General features: G+C 46.4%; 1 protein-coding gene across 13 annotated transcripts in view; it reads right to left on the reverse strand.

Moving 5' to 3' along the window:
• Positions 1–17310, reverse strand: part of TERT (telomerase reverse transcriptase) — a 96523-nt gene that overhangs the window by 60589 nt on the left and 18624 nt on the right. For 7 of the 13 annotated variants that reach the window (XR_014513342.1, XR_014513345.1, XR_014513346.1 and 4 more), the window contains exons 9-16: positions 14697–14810; positions 12398–12469; positions 11110–11298; positions 9105–9231; positions 8811–8872; positions 6686–6810; positions 5484–5621; positions 3975–4098 (exon numbers count right to left, since the gene is read on the reverse strand). Coding sequence is in view for 4 of the 13 variants with exons in the window: in XM_083449299.1 (XP_083305425.1) it covers positions 3995–4098; positions 5484–5621; positions 6686–6810; positions 8811–8872; positions 9105–9231; positions 11110–11298; positions 12398–12469; positions 14697–14810 (931 nt within the window). In the remaining 9 variants the exon portion in view is untranslated. The remainder of the gene's footprint in view (positions 1–3974; positions 4099–5483; positions 5622–6685; positions 6811–8810; positions 8873–9104; positions 9232–11109; positions 11299–12397; positions 12470–14696; positions 14811–17310) is intronic. The other 6 variants (XR_014513343.1, XR_014513344.1, XR_014513347.1 and 3 more) reach the window with 1 other exon arrangement.

Genomic DNA, 17310 nt, shown 5'->3' on the forward strand with positions numbered 1-17310 from the left:
AATATGCAGATCTGAGCAACGTATTTAGCGAAAGGGAAGCGGACAAACTGCCGCCGCATAGACCCTTTGACTGTCAAATCAACCTACTCCCTGGGGCTCAACTCCCAGTGGGCAAGCTGTACGCCATGTCAGACAGGGAGATGCAGGAGCTGAGGGAGTTCATTGACAAAAACCTGAAGAGGGGTTTCATCAGAGAGTCCCGAGCGGTGGGGGGCAGCCCAGTGTTTTTTGTGGACAAAAAAAACACAGATAAGCCGAGGCTTGTAGTGGACTTCAGATCCCTAAATGCCGTGTCGGAACCCCTGGCTTTTCCTATGCCCCGAATTGATGACATTCTGACCAGGGTAAGGAAGGGGAAGATTTTTACAAAACTGGACCTGCGGGGGGCGTACAATCTGATACGGATAAGGAAGGGGGATGAATGGAAGACCACCATGTTCACCCCTTTGGGAGCATTTGAATACCTCGTAATGCCCTTCGGTCTCCAAGCCGGCTCCGCATGTTTTCAAAGTTTTATCAACCACGTCTTGGGACCTTTGCTCTACAAGAATTGTGTGGCCTTTTTGGATGACGTGTTGGTGTATTCGGAAGATGAAGAGCAGCATGTGAGGGACGTGAGAGAAGTGTTGGGCCGGCTGCAAGCCAATCAGCTGTGGGTGAAACTGGAGAAGTGCCAGTTTCATGCCAAGGAGGTGGAATTCCTGGGGTACCGCTTGACAGACAAAGGATTGGCCATGGATCCAGGCAAGGTCCAGGCGGTGCTGGAATGGAAGACACCGAAGACCAAGAAGGATGTGCAAAGGTTCCTGGGGTTTGGGAACTTTTATCGGAAGTTCATCAAGAATTTTGCACACTTGACAGCGCCCATCACCGACTGCCTCAGTAGCAAGAAGAAATTTGTTTGGACGGCGGAGGCGGAGAGAGCTTTTGAAGAACTGAAAAGGGCTTTCGCTTCGGAAGAACAACTTCTGCATGTGGACCTACAGAAGCCCATGAGAGTGGAGACAGACGCGTCAGACAGAGCGGTGGGGGCGGTGCTTCTTCAGCCGGGAAGAAATACGTCGGAGTGGAGACCGTGTGCCTTTTTCTCGAGGAAGCTGAATAAGTCCGAGCGGAACTACACGGTGTATGACAGGGAACTACTCGCCATTCACGAAGCGTTCCGGAGGTGGAGACATTTATTGATTGGGGCACAACACAAGGTGCAAGTGTGCACCGACCACAAGAATTTGGAGTATTGGAGAACAGCTCGAGTACTCAACCAACGACAAGTGAGATGGGCACAGGAATTTTCCAAATTCCACTTCGAGATTTGTTATGTACCAGGCCCAGAGAACGTCAGGGCGGACGCTCTCTCACGCAAACCAGAGTACTTGGAGGGGGAGGGGGCAATTGAAGAAAGACATGTCATTCCTGAGGACCGCTGGGTGTGTGGGGCGGCGCTGGTGGGGAGACGAGAACTGGTAGAAGAAACGGAAAATGACGAATATGCCCAAAATAAGCTCAGAGGTCTCAGGGGAGAGGGTGAGAGCCCGGAGGGTTTTGAAGAAAGAAATGGGGCATTGTATTACAAAGGGGCACTGTATATACCAGAAGGTGAATTGAGAGGGAGGGTACTCAAGCAGTTGCATGATAGTCCCACGGCGGGACATTTTGGACAACACAAGACCATGTGGATGGTCACCAGGGAATTTTGGTGGCCCAAGGTGAGGGAAGATGTAAAGGAGTATGTAAGAGGGTGTGACCAATGCCAGAGGGCCAAGGGGGAAAGAAGGGCGCCGGCAGGGTTATTAGAACCACTACCCACGCCAGAACGGCCTTGGGAGGCGGTATCAATAGATTTTATGACGGATCTGCCCAAATCCAAAGGGAAAACGGCCATCATGGTAGTAGTGGACCTGTTGACTAAGATGTGCCACTTTGTAGCATGTTCACATGCAGTCACAGCGGAAGAAACAGCGAAGTTGTTTGTAGAACACATCTTCCGGCTGCATGGCGCCCCCTTGAGGGTTATCTCAGACCGCGGGAAACAATTTACTTCCAGGTTCTGGAGGAAGCTCATGAGCTTGCTGCACGTGGAAGTCAATTTCTCGACGGCCCGGCACCCTGAAACCAACGGGCAGGCGGAAAGAGCAAATAGCATCCTCCAACAATATCTGAGGTGTTATGTCAATGACAGAGAGAATGATTGGGTCGAAAAGCTGGCGCTGGCAGAATTTGCCTACAACAATGCGGAGCATGTATCCACAGGGATGAGCCCCTTTTTGGCCAATTACGGGTGTCACCCCAGGGCATTCCCGGGGGAGGGAGGCGAGAGATGGAGCGTCCCAGCGGCCGAACATTTTGTAGAAGAGATGGAAGCGATCCATCGTCAGCTTCAGCTCAACTTAGAAAGGGCCAAGGCACAATATAAGAAGCAGGCAGACAAGAACAGGAGGGAAGGTGAAACAGTAAGGGTGGGGGATCAGGTGTGGTTGTCCACCCAAGGGTTGCCGTTCAAAGGGGGTTGTAAGAAATTAAGACCCAAGAGATTGGGACCCTTTGAGGTCATTCAGCAGGTCAACCCAGTGGCTTTCAAACTCCGGTTACCCAACCACATGAAATTGCACCCAGTGTTCCACAGGTCGTTACTGTCACCGTACAAGGGGGGAGGTGAAGGGGAGTACAACAGGGGACCAGTCTTGGAAGAGAGGGAGAGCAGTAACCATGTAGCGGAAATCCTCGATTCCAGGTGGAAGGGCAATCAGGTGGAGTATTTAGTGGCGTGGGAAGGGGAACCGGAGTCGGAAAACACTTGGGTGACAGCAGAGGAGGTCAATGACGAGGTTTTAACAGAAACGTTCCACCAAAGATTCCCAAGGAAACCACAGCCGGCAGCAAGGTTTAGGAGGGAGTATTTCGGCACCACAGACGAGGAAGAGGAACTGGAAGGATTCGCGGAGTCGGAGTTGGAAGAAGGAACGGACTCAGACGACGAGGAGTACCGAGAGACTAGGAACCGCAACAAGTGGAGAAAGGTGTTCGAAACTTCAGACGATGAGGAAGGTTCTTTCCGGGGTTTTGCCTCCTCCCAACCCGAAGGGGAGGAGACGGGAGGGGGTGAAGGGGGCCCTGGAGGGGAGGTGGATGTCAGGGAACTGCCATCGGCAGCACAAGAGGTGCCAAGGCTCTCTGAAGTAGAGAGAGACGTAACACCTGAAGAGGGAACCAGTAGGGGGCGAACAGGAATGTCAAGGGAAGGAGAGTCGGAGGAATGGCTCAGAGATGCTTCCAGCGAAAACAGTGGGGATGTCTCAGGTCCTCCTATAGGGACACCCGTTCCTCGCCGGAAACTGTCACGCAGAGAGTCCAGAAGACGTGTTTCCGTTAAGGAGCTTTTATGTTGGAAACGTTTCCGAAAGCAACCACTTTCGGATTCTGCTAGCGACTGACGCAGCCATGCTGGAGGGGCTCCGTCACAGGCAGAGGTTTGAGAAACTGTTCAAACTCTGAGGGATTTGCAGTTTACACACAAGCAGCTCTTCATCCCATCACACAAGGTTTAAGGAAAACCACATGGTTCTGACAGCCACAATTATAAAATAATGTGCTACCGAGTTTTTAAAACAGAAGTCACATTTTTAAAGCAATTTACAAGGCTTAGTGAATGGAACTTGCAGCCACAGATAATTTTTTAGGCAAGATACCAGAATAGGCATCTCACCATTGTTGCATTATAGAAAAATGTATTTCCCCCTGACAATTCCAGGTTAGGTGATTTTTTTACACAGTAAAAAATAGAAATAAAAATGGAGCATATCCCATTACTTACTTTGCTGATAAAATACTTTGAAAACATTGCTTTGAGCTCTTGTATTCATGGCACTAAGCGTACTTTCAGGCACCAAATTACATTTTTCCTGCTTTGAGATACAGGAGGTTGACTTAGCTATTTATTTCTTTTTCTTTTTTAAAGGAAAAATAAAACAGTTTACCTACATTAGGACCGCATCTATCAATCCAGAATGGCTCTGAAATCTTCATATAGTGATGGTTCTGTCACTTCCTTCAGGAGCTGTACAGAAGCTTCTGGAATTTGCCGGAGCAACCGTATTTCACCTGAAAAGATGAATGTTAAAATCGCTGATCAGATAGACAAATAATTCCGAACAGGGTTATTGGGTGGTCCACAGGCTGTCTTTTAAAACGAGGGCGGCCATTTTTTGCCAATGCAATGCCTCTGGGCTGCATGGTACATTGGCACACCGCATCCCTGCACTCCCAAGGACATTTTGAAACTGCACGTGATGGGGAGCAGGCTTCCTAGCTGCTTCAAGCACCCCCTCCTGTGGTTTCCAGTACAGTGGTGCCCCGCAAGACAGAAAACCCGCTAGACGAAAGGGTTTTCTGTTTTCAGAGGTGCTTCGCAAGATGAATTTCTCTATGGGCTTGCTTCGCAAGATGAAAATGTCTTGCGATTCTTGAGGTTTTTTCCCGCTCCCCACTCCCTTTTTCTAAGGCGCTAAGCTGCTAATAGCCTTTTAGCAGCTAATCCGCTAATCCCTTAAGCCTTTAATAGCCGCTAATAGCCGCTAAACCGCTAACAGCGCTAATAGTGCTAATCCGCTAATAGGGTTGCTTCGCAAGACGAAAAAACCGCTAGACGAAGAGACTCGTGGAACGGATTAATTTCGTCTTGCGAGGCACCACTGTATTTGGAAGCAGTGCTGCCTCCCAAGGTGGAGGGAGAGCAATAGTCATAACGGCTAGTACCCATCTCCTCCCCCATAAATTTGTCTAATCCTCTTTTAAAGCCAACCAAGTTGGAGACCATCACTGCTTCCTGGAGGAGAAAGTTTCGTAGTTTGACCATAAACTTGTCCATCTCTAATATATATAAAAAGGAATTATATGGCTCTTTAAAAATAGTTCAATGCCCTCGAGAATCTCAAATACAGATTAGCTTTTATTGCAAGCACTATGCCAGTGACTATACAGATAAGATGCCCCAATCAGAGCAGTATCAGCTTGACATCATAAAATCCACATATCTTTACTATATACTATAATTGTATCTATAAATATTTCAAATGACTTAGAAGACATTAGGCTTCTTCAGAAAACTTGCAAGTTAGTGCAGTCAGCTTCACATTTACATTTATTTATTTTTAAAGGGGACGGGCATTCAGGGGGTGGGCGTGGGGAGAGACTTTGGCAGTCCCACTTGCCATTGAACCCAATGTGTTTTGACTATACATGATTTATGCGCTATCCCCGGAACATAACGCCTGCGTAAGTTGAGAGTCACCTGTACTAGCATTTTCCTACCCAACAATATCCTAATTTCTCAAAAGCAACCGTAGTTATTCCCTACTCCCACCCCCACATTGTCAAGAATAATGATAACAGAAACTAAATTAAAGAGTCACTTCTTAGTTGGAAAGGAAAATTAAGAGACATGAACAACATTTGCATGTCTTGGCATGAAGCGGAGAGGTACTTACATTGTTGGATAGGTACAAGAAGACACTTGTAAATAACTCTGTGATTTCCTAATTTCACATTGAAGGCACGATAGCAGAGCCATTGCACAGCTTTGTATGTAAGCGGCGCTGAACCACCAGCAGGAGAAAAAGGTATATCTAGGCATAAAGCAAGCAAGAAAGACTTGAGCTTGTTTAGTGAAGAGATTTTATATTCTTTTTTTAATAATCAAGTTTTCAACATATAATACAACAAAAACAAGCAGATTTAATATCTAATAAAAAGAGTGGGGGGAAAAGAATCAAAAAGAGTGAAGGAAAAAGAAAACCAAACCAAACACACACACAAAAAATCACGTCACACTTCGTGTGGGATGTATCATCACTGTTGCAGTCAAGTGTAACATTTCCTGTTTGCCTAGAGTGGACATGCAGGGGAATGTTGTTCCAGCCAGGAGGACTTCCTGTCTCGCCTGGTCTGGAGCACCCCTCCCGTGTGTGACCAGGTAGATGGGCGTGACCCTGGCAGACCCTACAAAAGGGGCAGTCATGCAGCCATCTTCCCTTCTCTCTCTTGGCTCTTCTTGATGCTCTTTTGCTATCTGCTGGATCTCAGCCAGCAGCACATGGGCTCATTCCCCACGTGGGATGAACTTGTACCTTTGTAGAGTGAAAGGGGCATACACAGGGATCCAGAAAACCCACTCTACAACCTTCTTCTGTAGCTACAAGCTAAAGCCTGCCTTCAGGGATTCAACTGTGAACTGAAGGTAAGTAAACTTCTTATTCTTAAAAGAAGACTATTGTCTCATTATTGTTTTTAAGAGGGAATTAAAGGGGAATTTACCAGCAACAATCCAATCTGGACAAGCCAGACTAGAGTGCTTAACAAGAGATTCTAACGAATCCACCAACTAGCTTCCTGTGATATACAGGTAATGTGCTCTGCCACTAACTCACTAGCCTGAGGAAGGATAATATTTAATCAATATATCCTCTACTAATATCCACAACATTCCCAATTTTCTCCTATTACATTCTGCCCCCTGTGGCTATTTAGAGAGGGGTTTTAAAAAGAGAGAGAGAGAAGGATGCAACGTTCAGTGAGATGCTTAATGTCATGTCTAGTTTGGGCCTAAGCAAGAAACGTTAAGTCAGAAGAACGACTCCAGTAAGTAACTGTTCCCCAAGGGCTGTGGTTTTGGTACATTTATTTCTCCTACCTGCGTTTTTGGCTTTTAGTAGAGAGAAGCAACATGAGGCAGTGTCAGAGATTATCCTCAGGAAGAAACTGGGATTATTTCTAACTTGTTGGTTAAAAGGAAGCAGGAGGACACACGCATGAAACCTGGAATTAAAAAAGAAGCAACTTTCAGTGGTTTAAAACCCACTGAAATATGCACAGAATCTCAGCTCTGTGAAGAATTAAATTGTACCCAATTCAGCAATAAAAGGAGCCTGCGTTTTGTAAGCAGGGTCTGTAAAGAATGAAACCAGGCAGCTGTTTGAGAAAAAATTACAGTGACACCTTGTTCAGCCTTATACATATCTGTTTCTTTTCAAGAGACCTCCCCATGGTCTGGGGGGCTGTGTACACACCATAAATTTAAAGCACAACTCCCCCCCCCCCAAGAATCCTGGGAACTGTAGTACTTTACCCCTCACAGAGCTGCAATTCTCAGCACCCTTGACAGCACCCAGGATTCTTTGGGGAAAACCACGTACTTTAAATTTATAGTGTGCAGGCAGCCTGGAATCTCTGTCCCAGTCCTTGACAGCTGTTGCACGGAAGAGAAAAAATGGCGCTGAGATTAAAAACCTAACCCGGGTGGTTTCCAGTGACACCCGAGCCGTTCCCATTTGGCCTTGACCAAAGTGTATGTTCTGTGCGATAAGAATGTGTTTGCCGGGGGCAGGGGAAACCCTTGCAGGAGGAAAGATGCTTACAAAGCCATTAAAAGATAATCAGAACTTCAGAAAGTGAAGACAGGAAGTCTAAAGCACAAGGACAAGGCTGAAAGAGAACAGGTCAAAGTCCTGGCAGAGTTCAGCTAGACATAATGTTCCAGATATTTTTTTTAAAAATGTTAATGAATTACATGATGAAGAGGCAGAGGCATCGGGGAACATGCTCACGAATGTTGAGCAAGTGCAGCTACACACCCTTCGCTTTTGTTTCAATTTAAGTGAATTTATATCAGATGCTGATCTTCTGTATTACAGTGGTACCTTGGTTCTCAAACCTAATCCGTTCCGGAAGTCCGTTCCAAAATCAAGGCGTGCTTCCCCATAGAGAGTAATGCAAAACGGATTAATCCCTTCCAGACTTTTAAAAACAACCCCTAGAACAGCAATTTAATATGAATTTTACTATCTAACAAGACCATTGATCCATAAAATGAAAGGAACAAACAATGTGCTGTACTATAAATAAATAAAACTACTGTAGATGATAAAAATAAAATTTTTTTTTTTTTTACCTTCACTGATGATAGTCATTGTTTGAATGGGGGGCTTTCATCCATTTCTGCAGTCACACAATCTTTCAATCAGTAGCTGAACTGGGTTCCACACAGTCATAAAAACAAATTAACTGAAAAAGCCTCCGAAACAAAAAACGCAAAAAATATAGCAAAAACAAAAGACCAAATATAAGCTCCAAATATCACCTCAGAACACTGCAATCGGAAATGGAAGGCTTTAATTAAATGCCCCCCCCCCCAATTAGCAGCGCAACAGGAAACACGGAAGCAGAAGGCTTGAATTACAATGGGGGGGGGGGGACGCAAATTAGCTGCGCAACAGTAAAAACAGAAGCTCAGGACTCAAAACGGCGCATGTTCAGCTTCTGGAAAAAAGTCCAAAAACCAGAACACCCACTTCCGGTTTTGCAGCATTCGGGTTCCAGTTTGTTGGTGAACCAAGCTGTTTGAAAACCGAGGTACCACTGTAGTTTTAATCACTGAGCATCAATAATTAGGATATACTGTGATTTTAAAAATAAGGGCTAAAGGCTAGTGGATTGTTTGGAGGAACTTACAACTGCATCGGCACTGAAATTATAACACTACATGAAAAACAGATGTTTTGCATTTCCTAGATCTATAGAACAGTCATCTGATGCTGAAACATTAAAACAGAGTCAAAAGTTCTGGGTGTTTTTAACATTGTGGTGGTGGGGAAATATATAAAAGCAGTTTAGAAAGCCCAGTGCGTGTGGACCTTGAAAATGACCAGTCACTGCACAACAAAAGGCAACAATGGAAGGTGAAACATTGCGTTTTCTTAACTCACAGCGCCTTCCAGTGGCATTGCATAGTATGAAGCTTTGAAAATTATCACACGTACCTGTAGGCTTGCAGCAGGAGGATCTTGAAGATATTAATACAGACAGTCCTAAGGCTATTGATCTAAATTTAGAGAGGAGAAATAATTGGGGTGAGGGGAGGAGTAAAAAAAAAAAAAAATTCACTGTTTATGGCTTAATTTTTAAAATATACATAAAAATTAAATGGGTTGCAGTATTTCACGCAGAAATCTAAAGGAACGGGAATTGCACCAGTGTCGGAAGGCTCAGAGTACGCTGCACATTTGGAAATGTTCGGTCTGAAAGGCTTCTCCCAAGCGTCACAACCGTCTTACCTGTAAATCTAAAAATAAACTGTGGCATTTCAGCTGCAGGACTACTAGAAGTTTATTTCTCATGCTGACACCGGCTTTGTTGCTCGAGTTGAAAGAGAGGCTTGACCTGATAGATGTACAGGCATAACTGCAATTGGGGAGCGAGGAGATGCAGGGGTGATAAAGGGAAGAAAACGCAGAAGTTATGTAGCTTTCTGATGCAACCAGGTTAGATTTCTCCTACTACAGGGATGGTCTGAAGTTGGCCTGCTTAATTTCTCTTTTTGTTGACTGCTATACAGTCTCAGGGACGCGGGTGGTGCTGTGGGTTAAACCACAGAGCCTTGGACTTGCCGATCAGAAGGCTGGCGGTTCGAATCCCCGCAATGGGGTGAGCTCCCGTTGCTCGGTCCCTGCTCCTGCCAACCTAGCAGTTTGAAAGCACATCAAAGTGCAAGTAGATAAATAGGTACCGCTCCAGCGGGAAGGTAAACAGCGTTTCCGTGCTATACAGTCTCAAGAGACATGCATTTCTGTTATGCAACATGCAGAGAAACATAAAGGTAAAGGTACCCCTGCCCGTACGGGCCAGTCTTGACAGACTCTAGGGTTGTGCGCCCATCTCACTCAAGAGGCCGAGGGCCAGCGCTGTCCGAAGACACTTCCGGGTCACGTGGCCAACGTGACATCGCTGCTCTGGCAAGCCAGAGCCGCACACGGAAACGCCGTTTACCTTCCCGCTAGTAAGCGGTCCCTATTTATCTACTTGCACCCAGGGGTGCTTTCGAACTGCTAGGTTGGCAGGCGCTGGGACCGAACAGCGGGAGCGCACCCCGCCGCGGGGATTCGAACCGCCGACCTTTCGATCGGCAAGCCCTAGGCACTGAGGCTTTAACCCACAGCGCCACCCGCAGAGAAACATGGATGCCTTCTATTCTGTCAATAACTTCAAAACTCCACAATCACAGGTCCTTCGGCGTGCCAAAAAAACAAAACTAAAAAAAAAGCAGCAGAATTTTAATGACATTACAGCATCTTATCTTTGTTTACAATACTGCTGCTGGCTTGGACTCATAGCTGTCAACTTACAGATTTGAAAATAAGAGACCAGCAGCCTCGAAAATAAGGGATTAGCAGCCAAAATAAGGGATTTTAGTCAATCAGCTCCCGAGCCAAAGGCAGAAATCCCAGCCATCAGCCAAACGAAGCCTCAAGCGGTGGTTGCCACAGCACCGCAACCCGGCAAAGGGGGGGCAGCAAGGGAAACCACCGTCACCTCGCCGCTGGGAAGCGCTGAGCAAAGGCGAGTCCCCAGGCAACGCACACAAGGCATGCAAGCTCCTCCCCCCAGTCGTTCTCAGACTCCTTATTGGGTGAGCAACGCAGCCAAGCAACACAGTCAGAGCCTCCCTCTGGCAGGCAGGGAGGGAGGGAGAGGAGCTGCTTCCTTTGAAACCTGGGAAATTTAAGGGACATCATCAGTAAGGGACAGCAGCAGGACATGGTGCTCGGATAAGGGAGTTTCCCGCCAAATAAGGGACAGTTGACAGCTATGCTTGGACTAAGAACACGAAAAGTCACCTGCTTTACAAATGCACATTTGGGGAGGAAATATCTAATGCGCTTTAAAAAATAAAATGCAAATCAGCAACCATTTCCCAACTGGTATAATCAAAAGGGAAGTTTAACCACAAATAATGCATGCTTGCCAACTGAAGAGGCAATGCACCCAATACTTCTAGCCCAAACAATTGGGCCTGGTAAGTTTGTCATTCAGGGTGGTGCAATTCAGGGTAAAAAATAATACGAGGCTGGAAACTTGTTAGAAGGTCACAAGAATGGATCCCAATTCTTTCATTACAGTCCCACCCACCCCTCTGATCTCCACAACTTGTGTCCACCGGTCTAAGTGAAGTTTGCCCCCACTGGCTAATCAACTAAAATAATTTAATCAACTGTTATTGATTAGTCTACACTGATTACAGTACGCTGTCCTAACATGGTAGTAAATATTATTCTCATTTACCTGGAGTAATCACAATAAACTTCAAGGGTCTGTGTATCAATTAACAATCCACACCATGGGATGACAGTGCGAGCTGGTAATTGTTTGAACGCTGAGCATCCCGGGATATCTTTATCAACTGGAAAATTCACTACTGTCTTCCCTGGGTTTATAACAAAGCCATATTCTGGAACGCCCGTGGCCAGAGTCCTAAATTAATGAGAATGTGTGGTTAGAAATGTTATTTACACAGTTGCATTTTTACACTGTCTCCTGCAGTCTTGCTTTTGTTCTATGACAGAACGTGGCTGGGGTTTTTTAATAGAAAAAATAAGCTGCAAATAATTTAAGCGGATTATTAAGATTGCCCTCTTGCAAGCCTCATTACAATTGCTCGTTTTAAGCAATTGTGTGCCAAAGTATTAGAACTTCTGGACCTATTTCCCTATGCTTTATACCGTATTTTTCGCCCCATAGGGTGCACCGGCCCATAGGGCGCACCTAGTTTTTTGGGGGGGAAACAAAGGGAAAAAAATTATTTCCCCCCCCAGGCGCGGGGCTGGGGCAGGGGAAACCTGAGCTTCCCCCAACCCCAGCTCCCAGAACAGGCTGCTATCCGCAAGCCTAGGGAGCCCGGTGGGAAGTCGCGCCGGTCTCCCCAGGCTTGCGGATATCTGCCCGAAGTTGCGCAGCTCTCCCACGGCTTGCAGAAAGCTGCGCTAAGCTCAAAGCCTGGGGCGGCTGAGCTCAGCGCGCCCCTGGCTTCAGGATGCAGGCAGCTCTCCGCAAACCGTGGGAGAGCTGCGCGACTTCGCGCTGGGCTCCCACGGCTTGCGGATAGGTTCCTGAAGCCTGGAGAGGGAGAGGGGCCGGTGCATCCTATAGGACGCACACACATTTCCCCTTCATTTTTGGAGGGGGAAAAGTGCATCCTATAGGGCAAAAAATACGGTAAATGATGCTTGTTCATAGGCATGGAGAGAAGGAAGGAGTTACTCAGGGCAAGACCCATATTCAGAAGCCGGGGAGGCAGCTGAGATGTCAACAGGCACAATGAACACACTTCTTCAAACATGTCTTCACAGGCCTAAAATCACACGCACAAAGCCAAGGTTCTCTGGAAATGGAGAAATGAACACCACATTCACAGCTTTACTTGCACCTTTGTGGAACAGGAGCATATACATACAAGATCAACTCATCACTAAGAATATGAAAGAGAAACAGCAGAACAAGGGCAGATTTCTTGCCATTCCTTTGTGCAAAGGAGGAGACTCAATTGATCAAACTTCCATACTTTAGACCATACCTCAAAAATGCTTTTGCTTCTGTCAAATGAGGCGTGGCAAGCAAAAAGTCATCTGTCAATCGCATCAGCACCCTGAAATGTGAATTTTAAAAACGTGTTAAAACAGGCCTGCGTCGCCAAAATAAAAATTTACACTGCGTTAAGTAGGAGTGTTGCTTTTATTATCAATATTATTATGGAATCCATTTGGGGAAATGAGTTGGTGGCGTTCCAATTTATTTAAGAGCTGTTCGGCAGTGGAACAGGCTCCCACAAGAGGAATCTCATTTCAGTGGAAGTTTTGAAGCAGAGGTGGCCACCTGTCATGTATGATCTAGTTGAGATTCCTGCATTTCAGGGGGTTGGACTAGATGACCCTCAGGGTCATTTCCAACTCTACAATTCTATGGTTCTCTGTATAAGCAGATCTGCATATTAATTAGCCATTGGGCACAGAACATGAACCTAGAAGAACATTTTACATTTTTATGAGCGCTTAAAGCAGGACAATGCAGGGGATGCTTGTCTCCACCCCCCCCCCCCCCCAGATTTCCTTTCCCATAAAGTTAATCTGAGGATGGATGGAGATAATGATTACTGATAACGAATGATGTGTACAGTGGTACCTCGGGTTACGTACTTAATTCGTTCCGGAGGTCCATTCTTAACCTGAAACTGTTTTTAACCTGAAGCACTACTTTAGCTAATGGGGCCTCCTGCTGCCGCCACACGATTTCTGTTCTCATTCTGAAGCAAAGTTCTTAAGCCGTACTATTTCTGGGTTAGCGGAGTCTGTAACCTGAAGCGTACGTTACCCGAGGTACCACTGTACACTGCTTCTTGCCAATAGCATCAAAGCAGTTTGTGAAGCACCACATACATGACCAAAATGCAACTAAAAATGCTTAAATATAAATTCCAAATCATAAAATATAGAGTAAGAGCATACTTTTTATTTTTTTTTAACATGAGGAGAAATCGGGCTACAGTTGTACCTTGGAAGTCGAACGGAGCCCGTTCCGGAAGTCAGTTCGGCTTCCAAAACTTTTGAAAACCAAATCGCGGCTTCTGATTGGCTGCAGGAAGCTCCTGCAACCAACCGGAAGCCCTGCCCGACGTTTGGGTTCCAAAAGAATGTTCGCAAGCTGGAACAATCACTTCCGGGTTTGCGGTGTCCGGGAGCCAAAAGGTTTGAGATCCAGGTAGTTCCACCCGGCAGTTCACTGAGGGCTTGGTGGTGTCCATGTTTGACGTAAAATGAGTTCACGTTTCCTGTAATGGTTGATAAACTTACACCACTGGGCAACCAAGGGGCTGGACTGAGGAGCAATGGTGCCCCCCACTTCTCCTTAACCTTCCTGAGAACAGTATAGATTTAGAACAGTGGTTGGCAGAAGGACATAGTTCGGAGGCTGCAGAGGGGGAAAGATGGGAAATATTGGGAAAGGAACAGCAGGAAGAAGACGCACCAGGGGAGAGACAGCTGACAAGTGTTTTGGGAGAGCATTCCTGACACCCCCCCCAGGACTAGGCGGGCATTGAGGGCAGAAAGCTCAGATCAGCTGGCGCAGGGATAACTTAGGATAAGGGAGATGGAGGGGACTGGGTTTTACTGGGAGCAATGCCATTTTCTAGAGAGAGACCTTTGTCTCGCTGTGATTATTGAATAAACCACAATATTTTTCGCTCTATAAGACACACCAGACCACAAGACGCACCTAGTTTTTGGAGGAGGAAAACAAGAAAAAAAGTATTCTGAATCTCAGAAGCCAGAACAGCAAGAGGGATCACTGCGCAGTGAAAGCAGCAATCCCTCTTGCTGTTTTGGCTTCTGGGATAGCTGCGCAGCCTGCATTCGCTCCATAAGACGCACACACATTTCCCCTTACTTTTTAGGAGGGGAAAAGTGAGTCTTATAGAGCAAAAAATACGGTAATTGGTAAGATCTCTTCTTGTTTTTATCTGCTTCTTTGCTGCCACCGTGGGAGGGATAGGATCCCCCGAAGCCTGACACCAAGTCACTACAGGTCACAATCTTTGTGGACTGCTGGTCCAAGGAAATCTACGTCAGATTCCCAGACACTTCCAAAGAACTGCAGTTCCCCATGTTGCTTGCTAGTTTATACTCAAAACCTTGGCACAGACCGTTTCCACATTTCAACTTTTTACCCACTTGCTATGTCATGCCCTTTCCATCCTTGTTGGTCTTCCCTGGTAGAAGCTTGAACAACTGATGCAGAATATCTATGAACCCTTTCTGAGCACACAGGAGTTTGGGGGGAGCAACTATCATATAGCAGGTAGCAGAATATTACCATACCCATCTCTCTGCACACCACGCAGCAACTTGTCCTCCATGTCTCCATAGCAGAGGTTGCATAGCAGAGTTGACAAGATGCAACCCTGGGGGATTCCACAGCGCTGGGCATAGTACCTAGCAAGTACCAGGGAACAAAAAGTCTCCATCACAAATGCTGAAAGCTGACTGCAGGAACGAATGAGATGCTTGTCGCTGCCAGAACGTGGCCAGCCTACATATGCAATTTCTTTTTTATTCTAATGCAATTTTTTTAAAATAAAAAAACCATGCAATACATTTTTTAATACAAGGGTGGACTCCATGATTCTTGGCTGGGGCCTCATGACTTGCCTCTTCCCTCATCTGCTAACAATTCCAAGCATCTTACTCAGTGAGGTTACAGGGAACCGGGCAGAGGGCCTTATCGGTAGTGGCGCCCGCCCTGTGGAACGCCCTCCCATCAAGGAAATAAACAACTCTCTGACTTTTATAAGACATCTGAAGGCAGCCCTGTTTAGGGAAGTTTTTATGTTTGATGTTTTATCGTGTTTTAAATATTCTGTTGGGAGCCGCCCAGAGTGGCTGGGGAAAAATAATAAATTATTATTATTAATAAATACCAGGGCATGCTGCTGAGATTTCACCCCTCCCATATCCAAGAATCTCCTGAGGAGTCTGCTGATTCTGCAGAGAGGAGGAGGCGTGTTCTGCTCTCTACTTATTCTGCTCCAGCACCACATCAAAGAGTCAGTGACTGAGTCGGTCGGTCAGTCAGTCAGTGTGTCGGAGAGAGAGAGACTGAGTGTTAGAGATTGTGTGCTGCTAAGAGCAGCTGCAGGCACTCAGTGCGGTTCAGCATTCTTTATGCTTAGACCTATTTAGCTCTGTATATAGTTGTATAATAGTTGTAGATAGAATAAAGAGAATATTCTACAGAGCTGCTCTCCGAGTTGTTTATATACTCTGCTAGACTCTGCTGTACTCTGCTGTGCGACGACTGTCTACTTGTGGAAGTGAATCCGGTGCTCACAACTCTAAGCTGTGAGTCCACAGCACTTTGACCTGTTCATGTGCAGAAGGTGGTCTCTGGAAGTGTTTTATTGTTGTTAGCCGCCCTGAGCCCAGCTTCGGCTGGGGAGGGCGGGATATAAATAAAATTTATTATTATTATTATTATTATTATTATTATTATTATTATTATTATTATTATTACCCAGCTCGCCTAGCCCAGTCGGGGCTGAAGTGGATGAGTCCAGTTAGTGGCACTGGCTCAAGGGCGATGCTGACAGCTGCCTCAGGAGCCCACCAAACCCTGCAAACAAGGACACCCCTGTGACACCCTCCCCACAAGCAACAGTAGGGCAGATTTCCTGCTGCAGCTCCAGGCTTGTAACTGAAATCACGTATATTGGGACATTCTCCCTGGGCTCTGGACAGGCTCTCCTTGCGAGCCAGGAGGACTCTCCAGGGTGCTCCCAATATACACGATTTTAGTTACAAGCCCGGAGGTGTAGAACAAAATCTCCACGTAAACTTGGGAGTTGCCTGTATTTCAGAAACCGAGTGGAGGCATGGGGCGGAAGATCGCATTTGAAATATGGTCCCCCATGTTAAAACGAAACAAAAACACACTGCAATAAAACACACAGAGAGAACATTCTGGATTCTCTCTCTAAGGTAAAGGTAAAGGACCCCTGACCATTAGGTCCAGTCGTGGCCGACTCTGGGGTTGCGGCGCTCATCTTGCTTTATTGGCCGAGGGAGCTGGAGTACAGCTTCCAGGTCATGTGGCCAGCATGACTAAGCCACTTCTGGCGAACCAGAGCAGCGCATGGAAACGCCGTTTACCTTCCCGCTGGAGCGGTACCTATTTATCTACTTGCACTTTGAGGTGCTTTTGAACTGCTAGGTTGGCAGGAGCAGGGACTGAGCAACGGGAGCTCACCCCATTGAGGGGATTCGAACCACCGACCTTCTGATCGGCAAGTCCTAGGCTCTGTGGTTTAACCCACAGCGCCACCTGCATCCTCTCTCTGTTTTACCTCTCTCTGTTACTAGCTAGTAATTCTCAAGCCCCAGGGCCCTTGTGGACTCCAGGAGAGAAATGACAACCAAAATGGCATTTCCCAAATGGGTGTCCTCAGTCTGGATAGACTGGCCAGGACACATGCTTCATGTGTACGAGGTCCCCTGTTCCCAGAATCTTCTGTTAGGTGTCTCTCTGGAACTGGGACTAGGAAAGCCCACATCCAGAGGTCCTGCCAGTCACATAGTGCAGAACTAGACAGGTCCACAAATCAATGGTTCATCGCATACAGAAATGAAAAAGTATCCCGCGCATTCTGAGGCTGCTCTCAAAGTGCTGCCGGTCACTTCTGTACTTCTCAGCTGTATGGATTTACAATAAAAATACACTTTGCAGAGTCTTATGAAACCTTAGTCTGCATTCAACACGGCACTGAAATGAAAGCATTCATAGAGAGGGAAGAAGGGGCATTCAGACAAGACTTTGATCTTTCCTCCTTGTCAGCTTTGATCACTTACGTAACTCTACCCTTCAAACACGCAGTCAGCACTGTGTATATTGGCGATAGCTTATTTGTCTAGCACATGCCGCCGGCACCCTCAGATATTC

Source organism: Podarcis tiliguerta (assembly GCF_965153285.1).
Source record: "Podarcis tiliguerta genome assembly, chromosome: 7".
Classification (NCBI taxonomy): Eukaryota; Metazoa; Chordata; class Lepidosauria; order Squamata; family Lacertidae; genus Podarcis; species Podarcis tiliguerta.